At 33.0% G+C, this 21,201-nt stretch overlaps 1 protein-coding gene across 10 annotated transcripts in view; it reads right to left on the bottom strand.

The window, feature by feature from the left end:
- LOC114326158 (inositol hexakisphosphate and diphosphoinositol-pentakisphosphate kinase 2) overlaps positions 1 to 21,201 on the bottom strand; it is a 228,343-nt gene that overhangs the window by 133,041 nt on the left and 74,101 nt on the right. For all 10 annotated transcript variants that reach the window (XM_050653997.1, XM_050653998.1, XM_050654002.1 and 7 more), the window contains 3 exons: positions 13,286 to 13,517; positions 7,173 to 7,327; positions 4,330 to 4,431 (listed from right to left, as the gene is read on the bottom strand). In XM_050653997.1, coding sequence (XP_050509954.1) covers positions 4,330 to 4,431; positions 7,173 to 7,327; positions 13,286 to 13,517 — 489 coding nt within the window. The remainder of the gene's footprint in view (positions 1 to 4,329; positions 4,432 to 7,172; positions 7,328 to 13,285; positions 13,518 to 21,201) is intronic.

Genomic DNA, 21,201 nt, shown 5'->3' with positions numbered 1-21,201 from the left:
AATTTACTAGCAAGCTTCGTATTCAACTAGGGGTTGAAACTAGTAACAAACAAAAAAAAGAAAACTCATACGACATCATCCCTGATTCTGACTGCACGAAAAAACAAAATACCAAAAATGGTATCTACTAATTAACGACAATTCGTTTAACAACAACGAAAATTGTCGGAGTTCCACTGAGTTACACCACACTGCACCGCCGAGCTGAGTATCTCAGCCGGCTGGGAAACTGGAAACTACATCTTAAAAAAAACTGACTGGAACTCAGAACTAAACTTAACTCGATGGCTGCACTGCAGGAACTCAACTGCACTTCATGATGGCCCTGGTGGAACTGATTTCTCTAAGCTCTACCTTGATCCTTCTAACTTGGGCTCCTTCTCCCAAAAAAAAAGTTACTTCCTACTTTGACCAAGAGTAATCATACCAAACATTTCTCTACCAATCAGATGGTTAGAAAAACTTACTCAAGACATCCCACGAACGCCATGATTTTTTCTTTCAACCAATTACAAACACTCTATCTTTACAATAACAAGATTCCTAAGTTTTCACGAAATGCGATGACTCAGAATATTACAGTTAGTCCTGAGAACAATATTTAACAGTTTTACTAAAGACATCGGCTAATCTAGGTTGAGCCTTTCCTGTTCCAATGCAACTTCAATAGATTTCTTGTCTGTGAATATCATAAAAACCTTTATACTCTAGTTCAGGGGTCGGCAACCTGCGGCCCGCGGGCCACATGCGGCCCTTTGCAACTTTTTGTGCGGCCCGCCAAAGCACTAATACAATTTTAGGAAAATCAACAAATTTATGAAAAATAAAAAATTAAAGACAGAAACACAACAGATGATTAAGGACAGAAGTTGCATGGACCGAAATTCACCAGAGTATAAGAAACTTAATAAGGCAATAAGAAAAAGAATAAGACAAGACACCAGGGACAACAACACCGAACAAATCGAAAATATTATAGGTAGAGAAAAACAAGAGTTTGAAAGTGTTAAAAACTCTAAATAAGTAGTAAAGACAGACAACAAATACACCAGATAAAAGATAAAAATGGAATCACTAAAACGACAAAAATAAGATAATAAAAATATTGTTGAGGATTACTATTTATACAGAATTATACCTACTCATTCAGAGTAGCAAAACCAGAAAACCACGGTATCTGGATCCACAGGATCTGAAATACATACTACCAAAATTACTAACGAGGAAGTTATAAATGTCTTAAAACAGATGAAAAAGGAATATACAGAGTGAGTTTTATGTATGGAACGCCTCAATTATCTTAGAAACGGCTTGCACGATTTTTATAAATTTTGATATGTAAAGGACTTGTGATACGGCCGATATTATGGTGGTATTTACACTGTTGTCAGATCCTGCGTTTTTCTGAAAATCTAATGAACTTTCTTATTTCAAATGGGACACCCTGTATATTTTTTACGTTTTGAAGTCCTTAAAAAGACTGATTATTTTTTATGTAATATTCTCTATACCTAAATGCGGCAATTTCGGAGTTATTGCTACATTTATTTAGCAAAAAATTTTCTTTAAAATTCTTCTCTAGGGTTATAAACAATTTAATTCTGAAAACAACGAACGTTTTTGTACGTTTGAACGTTTTTGAGTTATAAACAATTTAATACTGAAAACAACGAAAAATGACGATTTTCAATTCTCAAAAACACAAATAAAAACATTATTTTTGAAATCACGAAGAGCCTAAATTAAATTTAAAGTCTTCTTCTATCAGCTCCCCATGAGAATTTTTGGCATGTTTTATTTTAAAATAATTTTTTTTTAAGAAGAGTGTAAATGAATCGCTTATTAAATAAGCCCAAACTGCGTATAATAAGGTTTGAACTTGAATTTAGTGCGGAAAGTGTTACTTTCACGCACGAGACTGCCGTTGACCCGAACGACGCGATAGCGGAGTTCGGGTAAGCAGTCGAGTGCGGAGAAGACACTTTCCGCATGAGTTAGGAACAATATTTTTTCTAGGCAGTACGTTTGGAAAAAAGCCACAAAAAATAGAGTTATATCAATTTGATTTAGAAGTGAAAATACACAAATTAATTCTTTGACAAGGTTGTCAAAACCAAACTTTCAATATAATGGGTTATCACAACGACGATATCGGTTTCCATGACGACGATTCAAAACCATTGTCTACTGATCTGACTTTTAAATATTTTGTCAAAATAATTTTATTTCATCGAATTATCGCGCTAATTTCATTAAAACATGAACACAATAAGATAAATTTGAAATAAATTAGTAAATAATATCTAAATATTAGTTTATTGCATGTATTGTAATATATTATAATGCCATATTACAAGGTATTTTACTTTACCGCACGCCGTGCGGGAAAATTTACTTTCACGCACGCCGTGCGGGAAAGTGCAACTTTCGGAAACAAAATGCGTGCGTGAAAGTGGCTCTTTTAGCACGGCCGTAGAAAAAAGTGATATTTTTTACTTGGGATTTTGAGCCTTGATAACCTTCATTTTTCGTTTTTTCGGTATAAAATTGTTTATAACTAGTCAAAAACGATCGACTTTAGAGAAAAATTACAAGGGACCTTTTTTATTTAAAATGATCCAAAGAAGCTAAAATAATGTCTGGTCGGGCCCAGAAAAATTAATTTTTATAACTTGTTTTAAATTTTTTGTTAAATAAATATAGCAATAACGACGAAATTATGGCATTTAGGTATAGGGAATATTACATAAAAAATAATCAGCATTTCTTAAGGACTTCAAAACGCAAGAAATATACAGGGTATCCCATTTCAAATAAGAAAGTTCATTAGATTTTCAGAAAAACGGAAGATCCGAAAACAATGTAAATACCGCCATAATATCGGCCGTATCACAAGACTCTTACATACCAAAATTTATAAAAATCGTTAAAGCCGTTTCCGAGATAACTGAGGCGTTACATACATAAAACTCACTCTGTATAGATTAAGAAAAACACAGGTCCATCGAATGAGCTATGTTACGAGTATCTCTGAAAAAACATATACGAAAATAAGGACAGATGAAGCAGGACGAAGGTGGAGGATGTAATTGGAAGAATTGCGCAAATGAAATGAAACTAGGTAGGACACATGACATGACAAAACGAAATGTGGACGAGAAAAATTATACATTGGAGACCAGACGAGCAAGCCTTAGTAGTGGAAGACCACAACAACGATGGTTAGACGATATCAAAGCACAAGTGGGGAGTAACTGGCACTAAATAATACAAAGCAGAGAGAAGTGAAGAACTCATTGGAGACCTTTGTGCAGGAGTGGATGCAAACATACTGAAAAAGAAGAAGACTATTTAAGTTATATTTGAATATGCGGCCCGCATCAAAGGTTTTATTTTGAACATGGCCCGCCATCCGAAAAGGTTGCCGACCCCTGCTCTAGTTTACAACAGTCTACAGCACAGCAGGGGTTCTTTCTCTACATATTTGGATATTGACGAAAATAACTCAAGTCTTTACTTAACGTGGAACCTCTTTGAAAAATATTCCGTTTACAATTTTGTAGGATATAAACAATTTGGGGTACCTTAGTACACCAAATTTCAAAGAATCGTAGGAAACAAAACATCCAAACCCGTGAGAAATGAATAATGTCATACTCTGCATAAAGACAGTACCATTTTTCTCAGTATTGTAAACAACTATTCAATATACATGGCGTAGCGAAAGTGTTACAAATGTATACTGGGTCGGAATTTGGTTATATTTAGACGTTGATTTCGAGACTCTTTCAGAATACAAAAGGGATTGCAATAATAGAAAAAAAGATTCTACGTACGCACTTCACCTTATAGATCATAATCATTCTTTTAATGAACAGTATTAAATTCTTCATATTCAAAATAAAGGCCTTTAGTTACCTTTATTAGAATATAAGGATATTAATTGATTAAAAAATACATATATAATTCTGAATGACCAACTTGAGAAAAGCACTCTGCCGAAACAGCTGTATTGACATTAATTTATAATAAATTTTGTGGAAATATTGAAAAGAAAAGTCTTCAGTGTTTTATTGTTAGAAATCATTTGATTTGGATTTTTAATCATTATTTTTGTATCATTATTATTTCTACAGTTCTTCAGCAGTTTGGGAAATCTTCTCACTACAAGGCTGTATTACAGTTAGCTCTAATAGAATTTTTGTAAAAATAATACAAGAGTGTTCACATAAACAATGAGCGAATAAGGAGTAAAAAATACTTTCTCCCGAAGTTAACTTCTTATATTCTACAAGACTAAAAAAGGTATAAGAAAAAATGTGTACTCACCTTTACATCCGTTCCATCGGTAGGCATAAAATCTTCGTAAATAAAACTGCCTGTTTTTCTTACTCTAGATTCAGGAGAATATACACTACTACGACTACCGATCTGAAATGAAAATAGTTTATGTTTAACTTATATGATTACAAACCAATGAATTTAAAAAACAACTATACACCGTGATATAAACGTATTCATTCCTTTCTTTAAGGCCATCGGTACATAATTCGCAAATATTTTACGGCTATACCTACTTTTTCTGTCTTTACACGGCAAATTACGTGTAGTAAAATTCACACTAGCATGGATATGTAAACATTACTAGAATGTCATTCTACTTGACAATGTCATCATTAACTTTAAAGAGATCGCTTTTGAATGTTCTTGGATAACTGTTATTTGTATAATTGCAAATTGTTAATTCAGTTAATAAATAATGTGATTATTTCATTCATACGAGATTCTGACCAATAGAAAACTACAGAAATCTAAATTAAACTGATAACTTTTTTGATAATTACCCGTCGTCAAGCATATTACGTCAGATGCCCTTCGTTGCTACGAAAAAATACATTCAGTGACATTAATGACCAAATGTTTTAAAAATTATAAAAGTGATGACTTTCAACCGTCAAATACATATGTATTATTTATTACAACTGTGTGTTTAATTGTACAATTGTACTAATTTGTAGTTACATAAATAAATTACAATAAAATTTTGGTTTTGAACAGTTTTATTCATGAAATAATCGCAACAAATTGCACTCGAACTCTAAAATTAATATAGAATTTTAGAGCTCTTGTGCAATAATTACTACTGAGAATTTGTTCACTAACTATGTATTCAGTTGCAATTTTCATTATAAGGCAGTTGATGGGGAAATACAGGAGTAAAGAAACAAACGCTCTCATATGGTATTCATTGATCTTGAGAAAGCATATGATAGAGTTCCTCGAGAGATTCTGTGGTGGGCACTCAATAAGAAAGGAGTCCCTGGTGCATATGTAAAGATTGTGAGGGATATGTATGAGGGAGTAACGACTAGTGTTAGGACAGGTGTGGGAGAGACTGATAAATTTCATGTGAAGGTAGGATTGCAACAAGGCTCGGTGCTTAGTCCGTATTTATTCTCATTAGTTTTGGACCAGATAACAGCGAAACTACAGGGTAACATTCCATGGTGCTTAATGTATGGTGATTATGTCGTGTTAGTAGAAAATCGCGAAAGAGACTTGGAACAAAAACTGGAACAGTGGACACGAGCTCTGGAGGAAAAAGGTTTAAAACTTAGTAGAACAAAGACAGAGTATTTGGAAGGTTCATTTAAAGATAGAGTTACTACAAATAAAATGGTATCTTTGGATGGCGAACTGATCGTAAAAAGCAATAGTTTTAAGTACCTGGGATCGGTATTACAGAGTAATGGAGAAATAGATGGAGATGCTTGCTGTAGAATTAGGGCTGGATGGATGAAGTGGAAGGAAGCGAGTGGTGTGTTGTGTGACAGAAAAGTTCCAATGAAGCTGAACGAAAAATTCTATAAAATAGCCATAAGACCGGCTATGATGTACGGAACTGAATGTTGGGCAGTGAAAAAGAAAGAGGAACAACGAATGCATGTGGTGGAGATGAGAATGCTTAGATGGATGAGTGGAGTGACAAGAAAGGACAATTAAAAATTAATATATTAGGGGAAGTCTAGGTGTGGCACCAATTGATGCCGAAATGAGAGAGCATAGGTTGAGATGGTTTGGTCACGTTCAACGTCGAGACGTTAATCATCCAATACGAAGAGTAGCTGAAGTGCAGATTCCTGGAAGGGGTAGGAGAGGAAGACCAAAGAAGACGTGGGGGGAGACGATTAGGCAGGACATGTTGGTAAAGGGGATTAATATTGATATGACCCAGGATAGATTTGTGTGGAGAAATGCAATTAGGGAAGCCGACCCCGCATAGGGATGAGGCAAAGAGAATGATGATGATGATGATGATGTATTCAGTGATTGTAATAATTTATATGTATAACAAAAACTAATACTCAATCAAGAAAAGAGGAAAAGTGTTAAAGTGATTTCTTAATAATATATTGTTACTATGGAACGCTTACAATTTTGAACATCTTATAACCTTTTATTCAGTTCACGTCTTAAATAAATTATTTATCAAATACACTAAATATTATTTAATCAACAACTCAAAATATTACCAATGCCATGTAAAATATTTAAAACTGTCACTGTCTTGTCATCATATTCTATTTGACTCAGTGCGTTGTATGACAAAGATAGCGAATGTTCGATTTGGACAATATCTCCACGGTCCATTTTTTTCGAACCCTGAAAAAACTAATAAAAATATTTTAAAAAAATTTAAACGCAGAATGAAAGACTAAATTACTATTGAGGGCTGAAAGTCCCTTAGAAAAAATAAAAAGTTTATTTTGAATGAGATATTTGAAATTAAAAATCACACTACATTTTCTCTTAGTTTTTCACCCCTGTAACTTATTAAAATAAACATTATAGAAGTTTTCAGGGACCCCCGGTAATAACGTAATCTTTCATTCTGCGTTTTAATTTTTCAAAAATACTTATTAATTTTCTCAAGATTCGAAAAAAAATTAATCCCCATTTGAATAGCATTGCAGCCGAAAATACGTACCCATCCTCTTAACTTTCTTTAATAATTGATTCTTTTTGTCATGAAGGTTGACACTTACAACTAAACATAATAATTATCACTTAAGCTCAAAATCACGTTAAAATCCTATTCGTAATAGTTTCGAGGGATATTACGGAGTGAATCAAATCACGCCTCTCAGGCATAAAAAAAAATTAAAACTAACCTTTCTGAAAAGCCTTTGACTACCGCCTCCAGCAGACGTAGGATAATAAATGTAGATATTGTGATCTTCTGCAGAAACAGGTTTTTCAACGAACGGCTTATTAAAAGTAATTCCGTTGACTTCTACATGATCTTCAGATTCTACTAATTCATGATCTAAAAAATATACCTAATTATGTACTTTTAGACTATGAAGCAAAAAAGATATAAGTATCCAAAAAATTGTAAATTGTGTCGAACTAATAATACACAACAATACGCTTTTCATTAAAAATAAAGATGATAAACTATCACTATGCTAACTTGCGTGAATCACCCGGTACATAATATTTTAAAATAAGGAAATTAACAATTAAAAACAATTGGTTCCAATAAAGTTGTGTATAAAAACTCTTCAGTATTTTGTAAAATGGAGTTTTAGGTTTAATTTGACGATGACTAAATTTAAAAAAAAAGTTATCCGAGTTATCGAGCCTTGAAAATGGTAATTTTCGCGCTTTTGCGGGCCTTAAATTGTTTATAACTCGCAAACGATGTATTTTAGAGAAAAGTTACTACGGACCTTTTTGCTCAGATTGAGCCAACTAACCTAAGAAAACGTATACGGACAAAAAAAGTAAAATTTACAATTTGTTTAAAGAATTAAACAATTCTTGACCATAATTTTCTCTTAGCAATGGCCATATGCAGTTTTGTTATAAAGGAACTATGCCAAGTAAAATTGTGCAAAAATATGGAATGAGAATATTTTTCCCAGTACTACCGAGACTTATAAATCGAAGAACCATATTATCTCAGTATTACTCCAGGGTAATAAGCTAGAAATAGACCATGTTCGGGACACTCAAAGATCCAGGTAGCTGACCTATTTTTTTAGTTATTGTAGACCTATAGGAAAAAACCTACCTGTTTTCAGCCTAGAGTTTGCGTCCGTTTTTTAATTATTAACAATTTAGTGCAAAAATCTCGATTTTTTCGATTTTTTTGCACCCCATTCAAAAACTAAACAGTTGACATAAAACTACAAAATTTAATTTTTTAGAACAATAAAAAACCTTCAAAATGCCGATTTTTGAAAGTTAAAAAGTTAATTTGTTGCTACGCAAACTGTAAAATAAGTGAAAATCGTTATTTGTTAATAACTTTTACTAAAACTACCTTAGAACTTTAGTGTTTCACCCAAACAAACCCTCAAAATTTGAGACCGATCCATTAATTAGTTTAAGAGTTATTCTAATTGTTTATCCCAGAGACCTTTGTTTTGCAATAACATAAGACAGAAAATAATGAAGATAGGGCAATTCTGCGTATGCCAAATGAAAGTAGAAAACTGATGCTATCAAAATGTACTAAAAAAATATCTATTATAGTCAAAAATCCTAATGCCAAATTTGTGAAATTTTGTAGTTTATAAATATTTAGAATAACTTTAAACTAAAAAAGGCAACTTAAAGCTACTATCATTTTCTATATCTCGGGATCTACTGAATATAAACTCCTGGATAAAATTAACGCACCACTTTAATTAATCTAAATATTTACAATATGAACACAAAATAAAATTAAGTTACATTGAAATAATAATAAACACCTACAAATAAGTCCAACATGACTTTATCATGACCTTAATTTGCCTTATTGTTTCTTTAAAAATTTGTTTTTGCCGGAAATGTGTAAATAAGCTAGCATAACTCCAAATTACAAAAAGAAAAAAATCAGTAAAGTAACACAATAAAATGCATCTGGGTTAACACTAATACCGTGTAGGCCCTCCTCTACTTCTTATGACTGCATTTATGCGTCGAGGCATGCTTGATATCAAATGTTCAACAAAAACTTGCGGAATATTCTCCCATTCTTCAATAACGGCCTCAATGAGTTGGTTGTGATTGGCAATAGGGGGTCTACGACTTCGAATCTTTTTCTGAGATAGTCCCATAGATGCTCTGTAGGATTCATGTCCGGACTGTTAGGTGGCCACTCTAATAATGGAATATCAACATCATTTAGGTAGCCAATAACCTGTCGAGCCACATGAGGACGAGCGTTGTCTTGCATGAATAAAGATTAGGTCCAAGAAACGGAGCAAAAGGTATTAAATGTTCGACAATAATGTTGTCTAAGTAATAATGGGCATTCATAGACCTCGTACGTATGGGGACCATCTCCGCACGAGCTTCAAAACAAATTCCCCTCCAAAACATTTTAGAGCCATCACCAAAAGGTACTTTAGGAGAGATATTGCAGCTGGCAAACCTTTCTCCTCGCCTTCGCCAGACACGCTCACGACCATCTGGAGCTTTTAGGCTTACTCTAGTCTCATCGGAGAAAAGAACTCGTTTCCAATCATCGATGGTCCAATTTTGATGCAATCTTGCAAAATTCAATCTTTGAACCCTGTATTCTCTGGTAAGCAAGGGTTTTTTGGACGGTTTCCTGTTGCTCAATTCTGCTTCATCTAAACGTCTTCTAACTGTTCTAGATGATATCGCGACATTTCGAGCATCTGCTAGTTCATTTTTAGCAAATTGCTGGTGACTCTCCTATCTCTGAGAGCACGTTGTCTCAAAAAACGATAATCAATTTGATTAGTGCAACGTTTTCGCCCTTGCTCTGGTCTTCGATGGTACGACCTGTTTCATTATATCGCCTCACCTTGCGACTGATGCTGGAATGATGTCTTCCTAACAAACCTGCAACGTATCGCATTGAATATCCTTCATCTAGGAGAGTCGATGCTCGCACTGCCTCCTCCATTGACAAATTTCTTTGGCGGTTCATTTTTTTATTTGATTTTTATGCAAATGAACTTTCAAACATGCATGTGATGAAAAATATCACAATAAAAAGCTTGTTTCTCACAAGCACTTTTCTTTAATTGGCACTTTTTATGAAAAGTTTAACTCACTTTTAGTCTAAAACGAAGTTTAATACAAATTATTGTTAAAACAAGACTATTATTAGCTTACATAACAACTGTCACTGTCAAACAAGGCTCACAGGCAACTTGTCGTACAGTAAATTATCAATAAACAAAGATTATTGAGAAAAATATGAGTGGTGCGTTAATTTTGTCCAGGAGTTTATTTTGATCGTTCTTTTTTTAATTTGTAAGTAATTTTTGTACATTACAAATATGCAATTTGTCTAGACATTTATTAATTAATAAACAGTCTAATTTGTTTAAACAATTTTTGAAAAAATAATTTTTCCCAAAAAATCTATGATTTTAATCATATTCTTTTTCTCATGATCATCTTTCAGTGCGTCACAGTTTTTCGATTTCTTTCTAACGCATTAAATTGTATGTGACAGAAAAAAACGCACGTCGGTGATTACATTTCGTCGGTGACATTTATAACATTTATTCTAGTTGTCGATAGATGGCGCCATAATAAAAAAATAATTTATTTTTAATGATTAAAATTATTTTTATAATTAAAAAAAGAAAGATCAAAATCCATTGAGTTGATCCGGAGATACAGAAAATTATATTCGTTTGAAATTGCTTTTTCGGTATTTTAACTCGGTGGATTTGTAGGTTCCCCCTAGTAATCGTTTGAACTACATTTTTGAAAAATCGTAGAGGGTGCTGTGTAGGTACAATGTTTGTGCAAATTTTTTAAGAAAGAATACAAATCCCATTCTTTAAAATGGCATTGATTCCTTAATTATTATAAACAGAAGAATTAAAAAAACATATGGCTAACTTTGTCCCAAATGAACCCAGACTAAATTTTTCTATTTGAATATTCGTGTTAAAATACTAACTTTTCGAATATATAAAAAGATTGTTTCTACGGACAACATTTTTAAAGATATTCTAAATGCTTTTAAACTACAAAATTTCAAAAAATTTGCCATTAGGATTTTTGACTATATTAATAATTTTTTATCTTTTTTTTAATACATTTTGATACTATCACTCTTCTACTTTCATTTGGCATACTCAGAATTGCCCTATCTTCACTATTTTCTGTTTTATCTTATTGCAAAATAAAGGTCTCTGGGATATACAAATAGAATAACTCTTAAACTAATTAATGGATCGGTCACAAATTTTTAAGGTTTATTAAGTACGCCAATACCTAACTTTGGGTGAAACACTAAAGTTCTAAGGTAGTTTTAGTAAAAGTTATTAACAAATAACGATTTTCACTTATTTTGCAGTGTGCGTAGCAACAAATTAACTTTTTAACTTTCAAAAATCGGCATTTTGAAGGGTTTTCAATGTTCTAAAAAACTGAATTTTGTAATTTTATGTCAACTATTTAGCGTTTGAATGGAGTGCAAAAAATGGAAAAAATCGCTATTTTTGCACTAAATTATTAATAATTAAAAAACGGACGCGAACTCTAAGCAGGAAACAGGTAGGCTTTCTTCCTATAGGTCTACAATAACTAAAAAATAGATCTTTGATCAACTAAAAAATAGATCTCTACCTGGATATTTGAGTGTCCCGAGAAAATCCTTATTACTCTAGACTATATTTGAACAATGATGTTTAACACCTTCTATTATAAACCTTATTTATAGAAGATCAAACAAGGAAATCTACCCAACGCAAGACGGTTGTTGACATTAAAATGCAAAATTATACAATAGACAATTAGTGTTAAGCAAACAGGTTCAAAATAGTATTCTGTAAATACAGATAAAGAACCTAACGCATACAAATCGGATCACTTTTTGTTATTAGTAAATGTTTGTAGACATTGTTTTGTAAAATTTGTTTATTTACATTTGTAATCATTTATAAAGCCGGGATCCCACGGAACCTGGAGCGGCACTCTTCACCAGTTCACGTCAGCGAAGATAAATAGAAAATAGATAACAGAAAAAAGGTTGGCGTACCATATTACTGTGAAATTAATTAATACTTTTTGATAAATTAGGTCGCAAATGGAGCGTTTCCCCTCAAGTATGGAGAGTTTAGTTTAGTCTGTTGTACACCATCAGCATTGGCGGTAGAAATTTTAGTAAGTTGGTTATTCATACAGTGTGTCCACGGTTGGGGTGCCCAAGAGGAAAAACCTTTTTAATTTCAATTTTAGCTACAATTGTCATTCTTGAGTTTTGCTTGTCCTAAAACCCCATAAAACGAAATAAAATTCAAGTTTTTCAAATCCTGTTTAATTTTGTAGCCAATTTTATGTAAATCCCTATAAATTTTTGCACTAAGTTCGAAATCGTAACAATAATCTAGTGTTGCCAAGCCACAATGTAGCTTAGTAACTGTCAAGTCCGATAAATAATTTGAGAATTGTCATTTGTTTCGACAATCTTAAGCGTTCAATAAAGAATTTATCTTGTGATAAATTTCAATATTAAAATTATCGGATTAATAATTATTTAATTAATAAATAATTGGATGATTCAAGGCGAACCACAAAGTCTGGCTTCATAATCCAGAGAAGCGAAAGGGTTGTTCTCTCAAGTTATTACTGTTACAATTTCGAACTTAGTGCAAAAATTTATAGGAATTTACATAAAATTGGCTACAAAATTAAGCAGGATTTGAAAAACTTGAATTTTATTTCATTTTATGGGGTTTTAGAACGAGCAAAACTTTTTATCAAGAATGACATTTTTCGCTAAAATTGAAAATAAAAAATTTTTTCCTCTTGGGCACCTCATCCGTGGACACACTGTATAATGATAAAAATTCCAACACAAATTCGTTAGACCACTCCATAGTAAAATTACCACGGCACTGACCGTACCATCTGCTAGCCGCATCGGAGGGGTTTATAAGGGAAAATATTTAAAAAACAAGTAAAATCCTTTTTTTACCCGAATATTTTTGTATTTTAGTGGTTAGCATGTTAGCATCTTGTGAGTATAACCTATAACTTTTTAAAACCGTAGTCAAAATTTCAAAAACTTTGCAGTAACTTGTCAGGTTATACTTGTTTTTAGATCAGCACTGATGATGATCTGTTGTCAGATCGAAAACTAGTTCTGTGATGTAGCCCTTTTTAGGGAATTTTAATAAATATACCTTTTATAAAAGATTTTATTTGTTTTTTGTAATATATGGTATACAGCCAACTACAGGAAAACTTTTTCCTCGTGGATTTTTTGGAAAATATTTACTATGTTTATCCAACTTACTTTTTGGATCAGGGCTGTCTCTGTCTAAAACGGCATAACGAGGTATTTCGATTCCTTCTACGTCCAGCGTTGCGTACACCTTCCTTCTGTCTTGAATATCGTACTGCATGTGTAAATTGTTGATGACGTACGGATTATGTAATTGAGCATATTGTATTGCCTTATCTAAGGGGAATCCTTTGGAATGGAATGAAATTAAACAATCACATATTGGCCACTCTTCGACTACTTTCTGAAATGTAAATAAATGATTTCCCATTAGATGATTTAAAAAAAAAGAGCGTGGCACTTAGAGAGTGCCGACAGAAGTGAATACTTCTTATAGCGCGTTATTACTAGATGTAGTTTAGTGAAATTTTATTTTATGCCATTTGATTCTATTCGATTCGATGCGACCCGAATCGATTCGATAGGATTCGATCCTATTCGAATTTATTTAATTTTACTTAAGTTAATAAATTTTAATTTAATTTAATTTTATTTAATCAACATCTAAAGAGTTGAAACCACCCCGAATTCCAGTCAACAATAGAAAATTCTGAATCTTTAGTTTTACCACAAAAAAATGTATCGCACTATATTTTTCGAAAAAACTGAACAAATCAACCCTTATAGTGTTGGATCACCATGAAGCCAGTGAAGAATAGAAAATTTGGAATCTATGTTTAGTTTTAGTATAAAAACATAGGCCGCACTATATTTCTTGAAAAAAAAAAAGAACAAATCAACCCCAATAGGATTGAAACTATCCCTAACCCAGTCAATAATATTAAATTCGGGATCTTTACTTAGTATCATAAAAACATGTGTCGCACTATATTTTTTGAAAAAACTAAACAATTATTGTTAAGTGGCATTACATGAATGTTAAATTCTTACAAAATAAGACCAACAGAGATTGCTTTTTTTTAGTCTATATAGGCCTGGACCCCGCGTACCAAAAAAAGTAGATTAATAGCAAGCTGAAAATGTGTTAATAGCTTAACGGTGTCTAGTCGGACAAACTTTGATGTACGGGAACACTGGAACAGGAAGTTTTAATTGTGGAACAGTTTAAAAATTTGGAACGTCATATTACGAAAACGTCCCAAGTATTTTGTCGGACAGATCATCCAATTGATTTGTTACCCTTTCATTAAACTCTCATGCAAAAATCAGACTGCTATTACTAACCAACATGATTCCTGTCATTTGACATGTTTTTCGTGTTCCACTCATTAAAATGCCCAGTTGGTGATAAACACCAGTCTGATTTTTGCAAGACAGTTTAATGAAATGGTAACAAATCAATTGGAAATTCTGTCCGACAAAATACATGGAACGTTTTCGTAGTCTGACGTTCCAAATTATTAACCTGCTCCACAATTAAAACTTCCCCTGTTCCAGTGTTCCTATACATCGAAGTTTGTCCGACTAAACACGGTTAAGCTATTAACAAATTTTAATCTTGCTATTAATCAACTTTTTTTTGGTACGCGGGATCCAGGTACGCGGGATCCAATAATAGTGAATTATTTTAAAGAAAAAAGTAGAAAAAAAAATTATTCATATCTCTACAGATAATTATTAACTATTTATATGGGAAATAAGCCACAATTTTATTTATACACAATAAAAATAATTTTATTAACGTTTCGACGCCCAAATCGGGTGTCGTTGTCAAAATACAAAATACTACTAAATTAAACAAAAATGTTGTTGCTAAGTAAAAAATTCTTCTAATAATATATTTAACCTGACTCATTTATATTGGCAATTCAGACATATATGTACACACACCGGCAAAATTAGCCGAACACCTTAAAAATGGGACATGCTTAAACCATTAGTCCGATTTGAGTGATTCTTTTAGTATGTTATACAGAGTCGGTATTTTCTTATCGATGGTATGGGCTTTTAATAAGAGCAACAAAGAGACATGCAATTATTATACATTTAAAACGGGTTAGAAGATATTGGGCGGCCGAAGTAGGAAGAGCCACCAAAAAATTTCGCGTTGTAGGTATGGCTTTGTCAGACAGCGTTGCCGAATTTGGAAATTATCAAAAGAAAATATTAAAGTAGAAAGAATAATATAGTTAACTTTTTGTAAACAGATATAATAAACAAATTATTTAAAAATAACAAAATATTGTTTTCATCCATTTTAAAAAAATGTGAAAACGTTGAATTATAATTCAACGTTTATTTTTTTACTTATATTTTTCTTTTAAATAATTTGTTTAGTAGATGTACTTATTTGTTCACAAAAAATAATATAGGTACAGTAATGAGTGCGCTATTAAGAACCGGCAAAATAACGCAAAAGATGGAAAGCATAATACGTTGTGTAATAAAAAGAGATGAAACTAATAGAGATGTAAAATTATCGATAGGAACCTATAAATTTATATAACATTACATAGTTTCGCACCTTTAGACATATCTGAGGAGTATAACAAATCTAACCGTGACAGGAGAATTTTATAAAATTCTAAATGTTTTCTGTCACAGACGTCTAAAGGAGGGAAACTATGTAGGTACCTGATGTAATGTAAACTTATAGGTTCCTATCGATAATTTTACACATCTACTAGTTTCATCTCTTTTTATTTCACAACGTATTAAGTTTTCCATCTTTTGCGTTATTTTGCCGGTTATTAGCGCGCTCATCACTGTATTATTTTTTTTTCTATTTTGATGGATAATTACGCATGTCTGTCTCTCTCAGAGACTTTGTAAACACAACTTTTCCGTCATTAGATAAGACAGGACAAATGAGCTGTCGAATGAAAGTTCATTACCCAACGATCTTATTAAGGTGAGAAATTTGACCTTGCACTTTCAGTTTTAGAGTTGAAACTTGAAGTACTATTTTAAAGTCGCCCAATAAATATTATAAACGACTTATTATTGGACGCGCTTTAGCAAGACGAAAACCATTATATTTTTCCGGCTTTGTGCAAGTCTGTCCGTCCGTCTGTCTATCGAATATAACTCCTACGTTATTAAAACACTCAACTCCGGTAGCAAGATAATATGGCAGGAGACCTGAAAGCTACGGGCGTGGAGAACTGGACAGAGATTGTCTAAGACAGAGAAGAGTGAAGGCATGCTGTCGAGTGGGCTAAAACCCACGAAGGGTTGTAACGCCACGTAGTACGTAGTAAGTATGAGGTGTCGAATTAAGGATGGTATTAAAGCTGAGAAATTGGACTTCACACTTCCGGTTGCAGAGTTGAAACTGGAAGTAGTGTTTTAAAGCCGCCGAAATAATAGCCGCCCTAATAAGTACTGTTTTAAAATCACCGAAATAGTACAATACATTTGTTTTCGTCTTGCTAAAGCGTGTTAAATAATACATTGCTTGTATTAATTCGGCGTCATTAAAACCGTACTCCCGGTTGTAACTCTATAAACGGAAGTCCGAAGTCAAATGTCTTACTTCTAATGCCATCTTTGGGTTATAAGTTCTCATTCGACACATCATTTGTCATTCTATTTTTTTGTCGGACTTGACTAATACCGGAAGCATCTTGCTACGGCGCGTCGAATAATATGTCGCTTGTACTATTTCGGCGACTTTAAAACAGTACTTGTGCGATCAAGTTTCTCACTTTAATAACATCCTTGGGTTAAGAGCTTTCACTCTTACACCTCATTTGTCCTTCTGTCTGATCTTATGACGGAAAAGTTGTGTTTACAAAGTCTCTGGGACAGAAAAACTTGCATAATTAAAGTAGAAAACATATTATATTAATTTTTGTTAACAAATAGTGTAGGTACTAACCAAATTATTTAAAAGAAAAAATTAATAAAAAAATAAACGTTGAAATATAATTCAACGTTTTCACATTTTTTAAAATTGGCGAAAACAATATTTTTTACTTAAGTTTTTTTCTTTTAAATAATTTGTTTATTATATCTTACAAAAAGTTAAATATATTATTTTTTCTATTTTAATATTTTCTTTTGATAATTTCCAACTTTGGCAACACTGTCTGACAAAGCCATTACCTACGACCCGAAATTTTTTGGTGACCCTTCCCAGTTCCGCCACGTTCGACCGTCCCACATCTTCTAACCCGTTTTAAATGTATAATAAATACATGTCTCTTTGTTGCTCTTATTAAATGCGCATACCATCGATAACGAAATACCGACTCTGTATATAGCCTTATTATTTAAGAATATCGTTGTGATAATATTGTTGCTAGACAGATAAATATCATTTTATACCGGGTGTACCAATCATACTGTGTTTTTTTCTTAAAGTTTGGAACACCGTGTGGAATATTCTAGCACATGTAAAATATTAAAATTAAAACTCTTTTGTAGAATTAGGCTTTCTTAACATTTTCCTTTTCAATTCATTTAATTATGTGGGATAATAAAAAAGTTATGTGCGATAACAACTATCCATGTTTTTCATCAATAAATCCTCATAGTAGGGGAGGAAAGTATGCTAAATTTGCAGTTACTCGAGCGTTATGGGGACCTATTGTATTGTGAAGAGTATGTGCTAAAACCAGAAAAAGGTTAAATTAAGTTTTCCATATAGTGGGGGACGTTTCATTTTTTAATTTAATTTTCAATTGGAAACAATCGTTTTTTTTTTCGATTATAGCGCGATCTATCCATAATTCGAAAAAATGTGTCCAATAAAAGTTGTTAATTTTTAAGTAAAGAATCCAAATCTGCAATTAAAATTAGGGCTCCTATTTAAGATTTTAAATTAAATCCCCCACCCCCACTTCCGTAGGGGCTCGTGTTTGGTGCCATTCGATAGATTTTTCAAAAATATGGAATACGTGTATTTTGCAGTTTTTTGATCTGATGTTCATTTTTCGTCGATGTTGTATATAAAATATAAAAAACATGCAAAAATAAATACTGAATATTACATACTTGATTCAAATGCATGTGCGCTCAGCGTTTGACATTAAAACCCCCTCGAAGCTAGTTCAGCTGAAATCCACGCGAGGTCGTCATTGTGACATCGCTTACATCGTTTAGTAATTTATTTATTTAATACATCTATTGAATTACTTTAGGCTTGTTTATTAAACTAAACAGATAATGATGGTAGGGGAGCCCAAGCGGGGATTTTTGCAGTTACTCGAGCGCGTCAGATTATCACATGGGGAGAAACCTTGTACCCTGTAAATGTACCTATACCATATATTGGTTCTTAACACCGGGGAATTCATTAAGGGGGAACTGAAAAAAAATCTGTTCTTAGAAAAACTCGAAATTGTCAGATTAAGATAAGGTAAGTTAAGTACATACATGAAAAATAGTGTATATTTAAAAAAACTGACGATTTGAGCGGGGCGTAAGAAAATGGGTGTCACAAAGTTTCACAAAAAAGCGAATATTTCGCGAAATAAACGTCAGATTGAAAAACTAAAAAATACGTCAAAAATGAATAACCATTTTCAATTTCATTTTCATTTCAATTTCAATTAACCATTTTTTTTTTAAATACGCGTTCAATATTTTTCAAAAATCTATTAAATAATACTAAACACGTCACCCCACGGAGAGGGGTGGAGGGTAAATTAAAAATTTTAAATACGATATTTAGCGAAATGCACATCAGGTCGTAAAACTGCAAAATACACGTATTCAATATTTTTCAAAAATCTATCGAATTGCACCAAACACTACCATCCACGGAGGTGGGGTGGGGGGTTACTTTAAAATCTTAAATAGGAGCCCCCAATTTTTATGGCAGATTTGGATTATTGACGTAAAAATAAGCAACTTTTATTCGCAACATTTTTTCCAATTATGGATAGATGGCGCTATAATCGGAAAAAGCGAATGGTGGAAATGGAAAATTAAATTAAAAAATGGAGAGTCACACACTTTATAGAAAACTTATCTTAACTTTTTTTGGTTTTAGCACCCACTCCTCACAATCCAATAGGTCCCCATAACGCTCGAGTAACTGCAAATTTAGCAAAATACACGTATTCAATATTTTTCAAAAATCTATCGAATTGCACCAAACACTACCATCCACGGAGGTGGGGTGGGGGGTTACTTTAAAATCTTAAATAGGAGCCCCCAATTTTTATGGCAGATTTGGATTATTGACGTAAAAATAAGCAACTTTTATTCGCAACATTTTTTCCAATTATGGATAGATGGCGCTATAATCGGAAAAAGCGAATGGTGGAAATGGAAAATTAAATTAAAAAATGGAGAGTCACACACTTTATGGAAAACTTATCTTAACTTTTTTTGGTTTTAGCACCCACTCCTCACAATCCAATAGGTCCCCATAACGCTCGAGTAACTGCAAATTTAGCAAAATACACGTATTCAATATTTTTCAAAAATCTATCGAATGGCACCAAACATTACCACCCACGGAGGTGGGGTGGGGGGTTACTTTAAAATCTTAAATAGGAGCCCCCAATTTTTATGGCAGATTTGGACTCTTGACGTATAAATAAGCAACTTTTATTCGCAACATTTTTTCCAATTATGGATAGATGGCGCTATAATCGGAAAAAGCGATTGGTGAAAATGGAAAATTAAAATAAAAAATGGAGAGTCCCACACTTTATGGAAAACTTATCTTAACTTTTTTGGTTTTAGCACCCACTCCTCACAATCCAATAGGTCCCCATAACGCTCGAGTAACTGCAAATTTAGCATACTTTCCTCCCCTACTATGAGGATTTATTGATGAAAAACATGGCTAGTTGTTATAGCCCACAACTTTTTTTATTTTCCAACGTAAGCAAATGAATTAATAAAGAAAATGTTAAGAAAGCCTAAGGCTATAATTGAGTTTTAATTTCAATATTTTATATATGCTAGAATATTCCACAGAGTGTTCCGAACTTTAAGAAAAAAACACAGTATGATTTTTACACCCGGTATAAAATGACATTTACCTTTCTATCAGCAATATTATTACACCGATATTTTTCAATAATAAGGCTATAACATACTAAAAGAATCACTCAAATCGAACAGGTTTAGGAAATTCGAGACATCAAACATGTCCCATTTTTAAGGTGTTCGGCTAATTTTGCCGGTGTGTGTATTATACATTTTAAAGTAGAAGACTTTAAAATGGTATTGCTAATATTTATGAGTTGAGTTCCTGGGACGACTTTACTGAAAGATAGTTCATTCGATTACATGAAATCAACCCCAACTCAAGAATATCTGTCACAAAAAATCATAGCATATCTACAGATAATAAAATGCATTAAAGAATCGCAATGAGCTACCTTAGTATGATCAGCATGGCTATGAAATATGAATCTAAAGAAACAAATACCCATGGTTATCGGAGACCAAGGATCGGTATGTGAGGAAGAAAACACTTAGAACACCGAGCTTACCAAGTCATCATTAAGCCAAACCTCTGTGAAGAAGGCATAAAGAAGCCAGCAAAATCTTATACACCATCAACTTGAAACTTCTTCTTCTTCTTTTTATGTAAACATGACTGTCTGTTTTTCAATGTGCCTCCAGTAAGTTGCCATTCCATCTGTTTCGTGGTCTTCCCACAGATCGTCTTCCTATTGGGGAACCGTCTCTCACCGTCCTTACTACTCTATTTGTTGTCATTCGGCTTATGTGGTCGTTCCATTCTACTCTTCTGTTTTTCACCCAGTTATTAATGTTGTCCACCTTGCATCTCCGTCGTATATCTGCACTTCTCGCTCTATCCCACAGTGTCTTAACATCGATTTTTCGCAGTGTTTTCATCTCTGCTGTTTCTAGCATTCTTTTTGTCCTTTCTGTATCAGGTCGTGTTTCTGCCGCGTATGTTACTATTTTTCTGATGACTGTTTTGTAAATTCTGCCTTTCATTTCTTTCCCAATGTTTTTATTTTTACATATTGTTTCATTCAGGCAACCTGCGGCTCTGTTTGCTTTATTCACCTGATCTTCCACTACTGTTTCGA

Source organism: Diabrotica virgifera, chromosome 6 (genome assembly GCF_917563875.1).
Source record: "Diabrotica virgifera virgifera chromosome 6, PGI_DIABVI_V3a".
NCBI classification, from domain to species: Eukaryota; Metazoa; Arthropoda; class Insecta; order Coleoptera; family Chrysomelidae; genus Diabrotica; species Diabrotica virgifera.
Note: the sequence above shows the minus strand (reverse complement) of the source record. Positions and strands in the feature narration are given on the sequence as shown.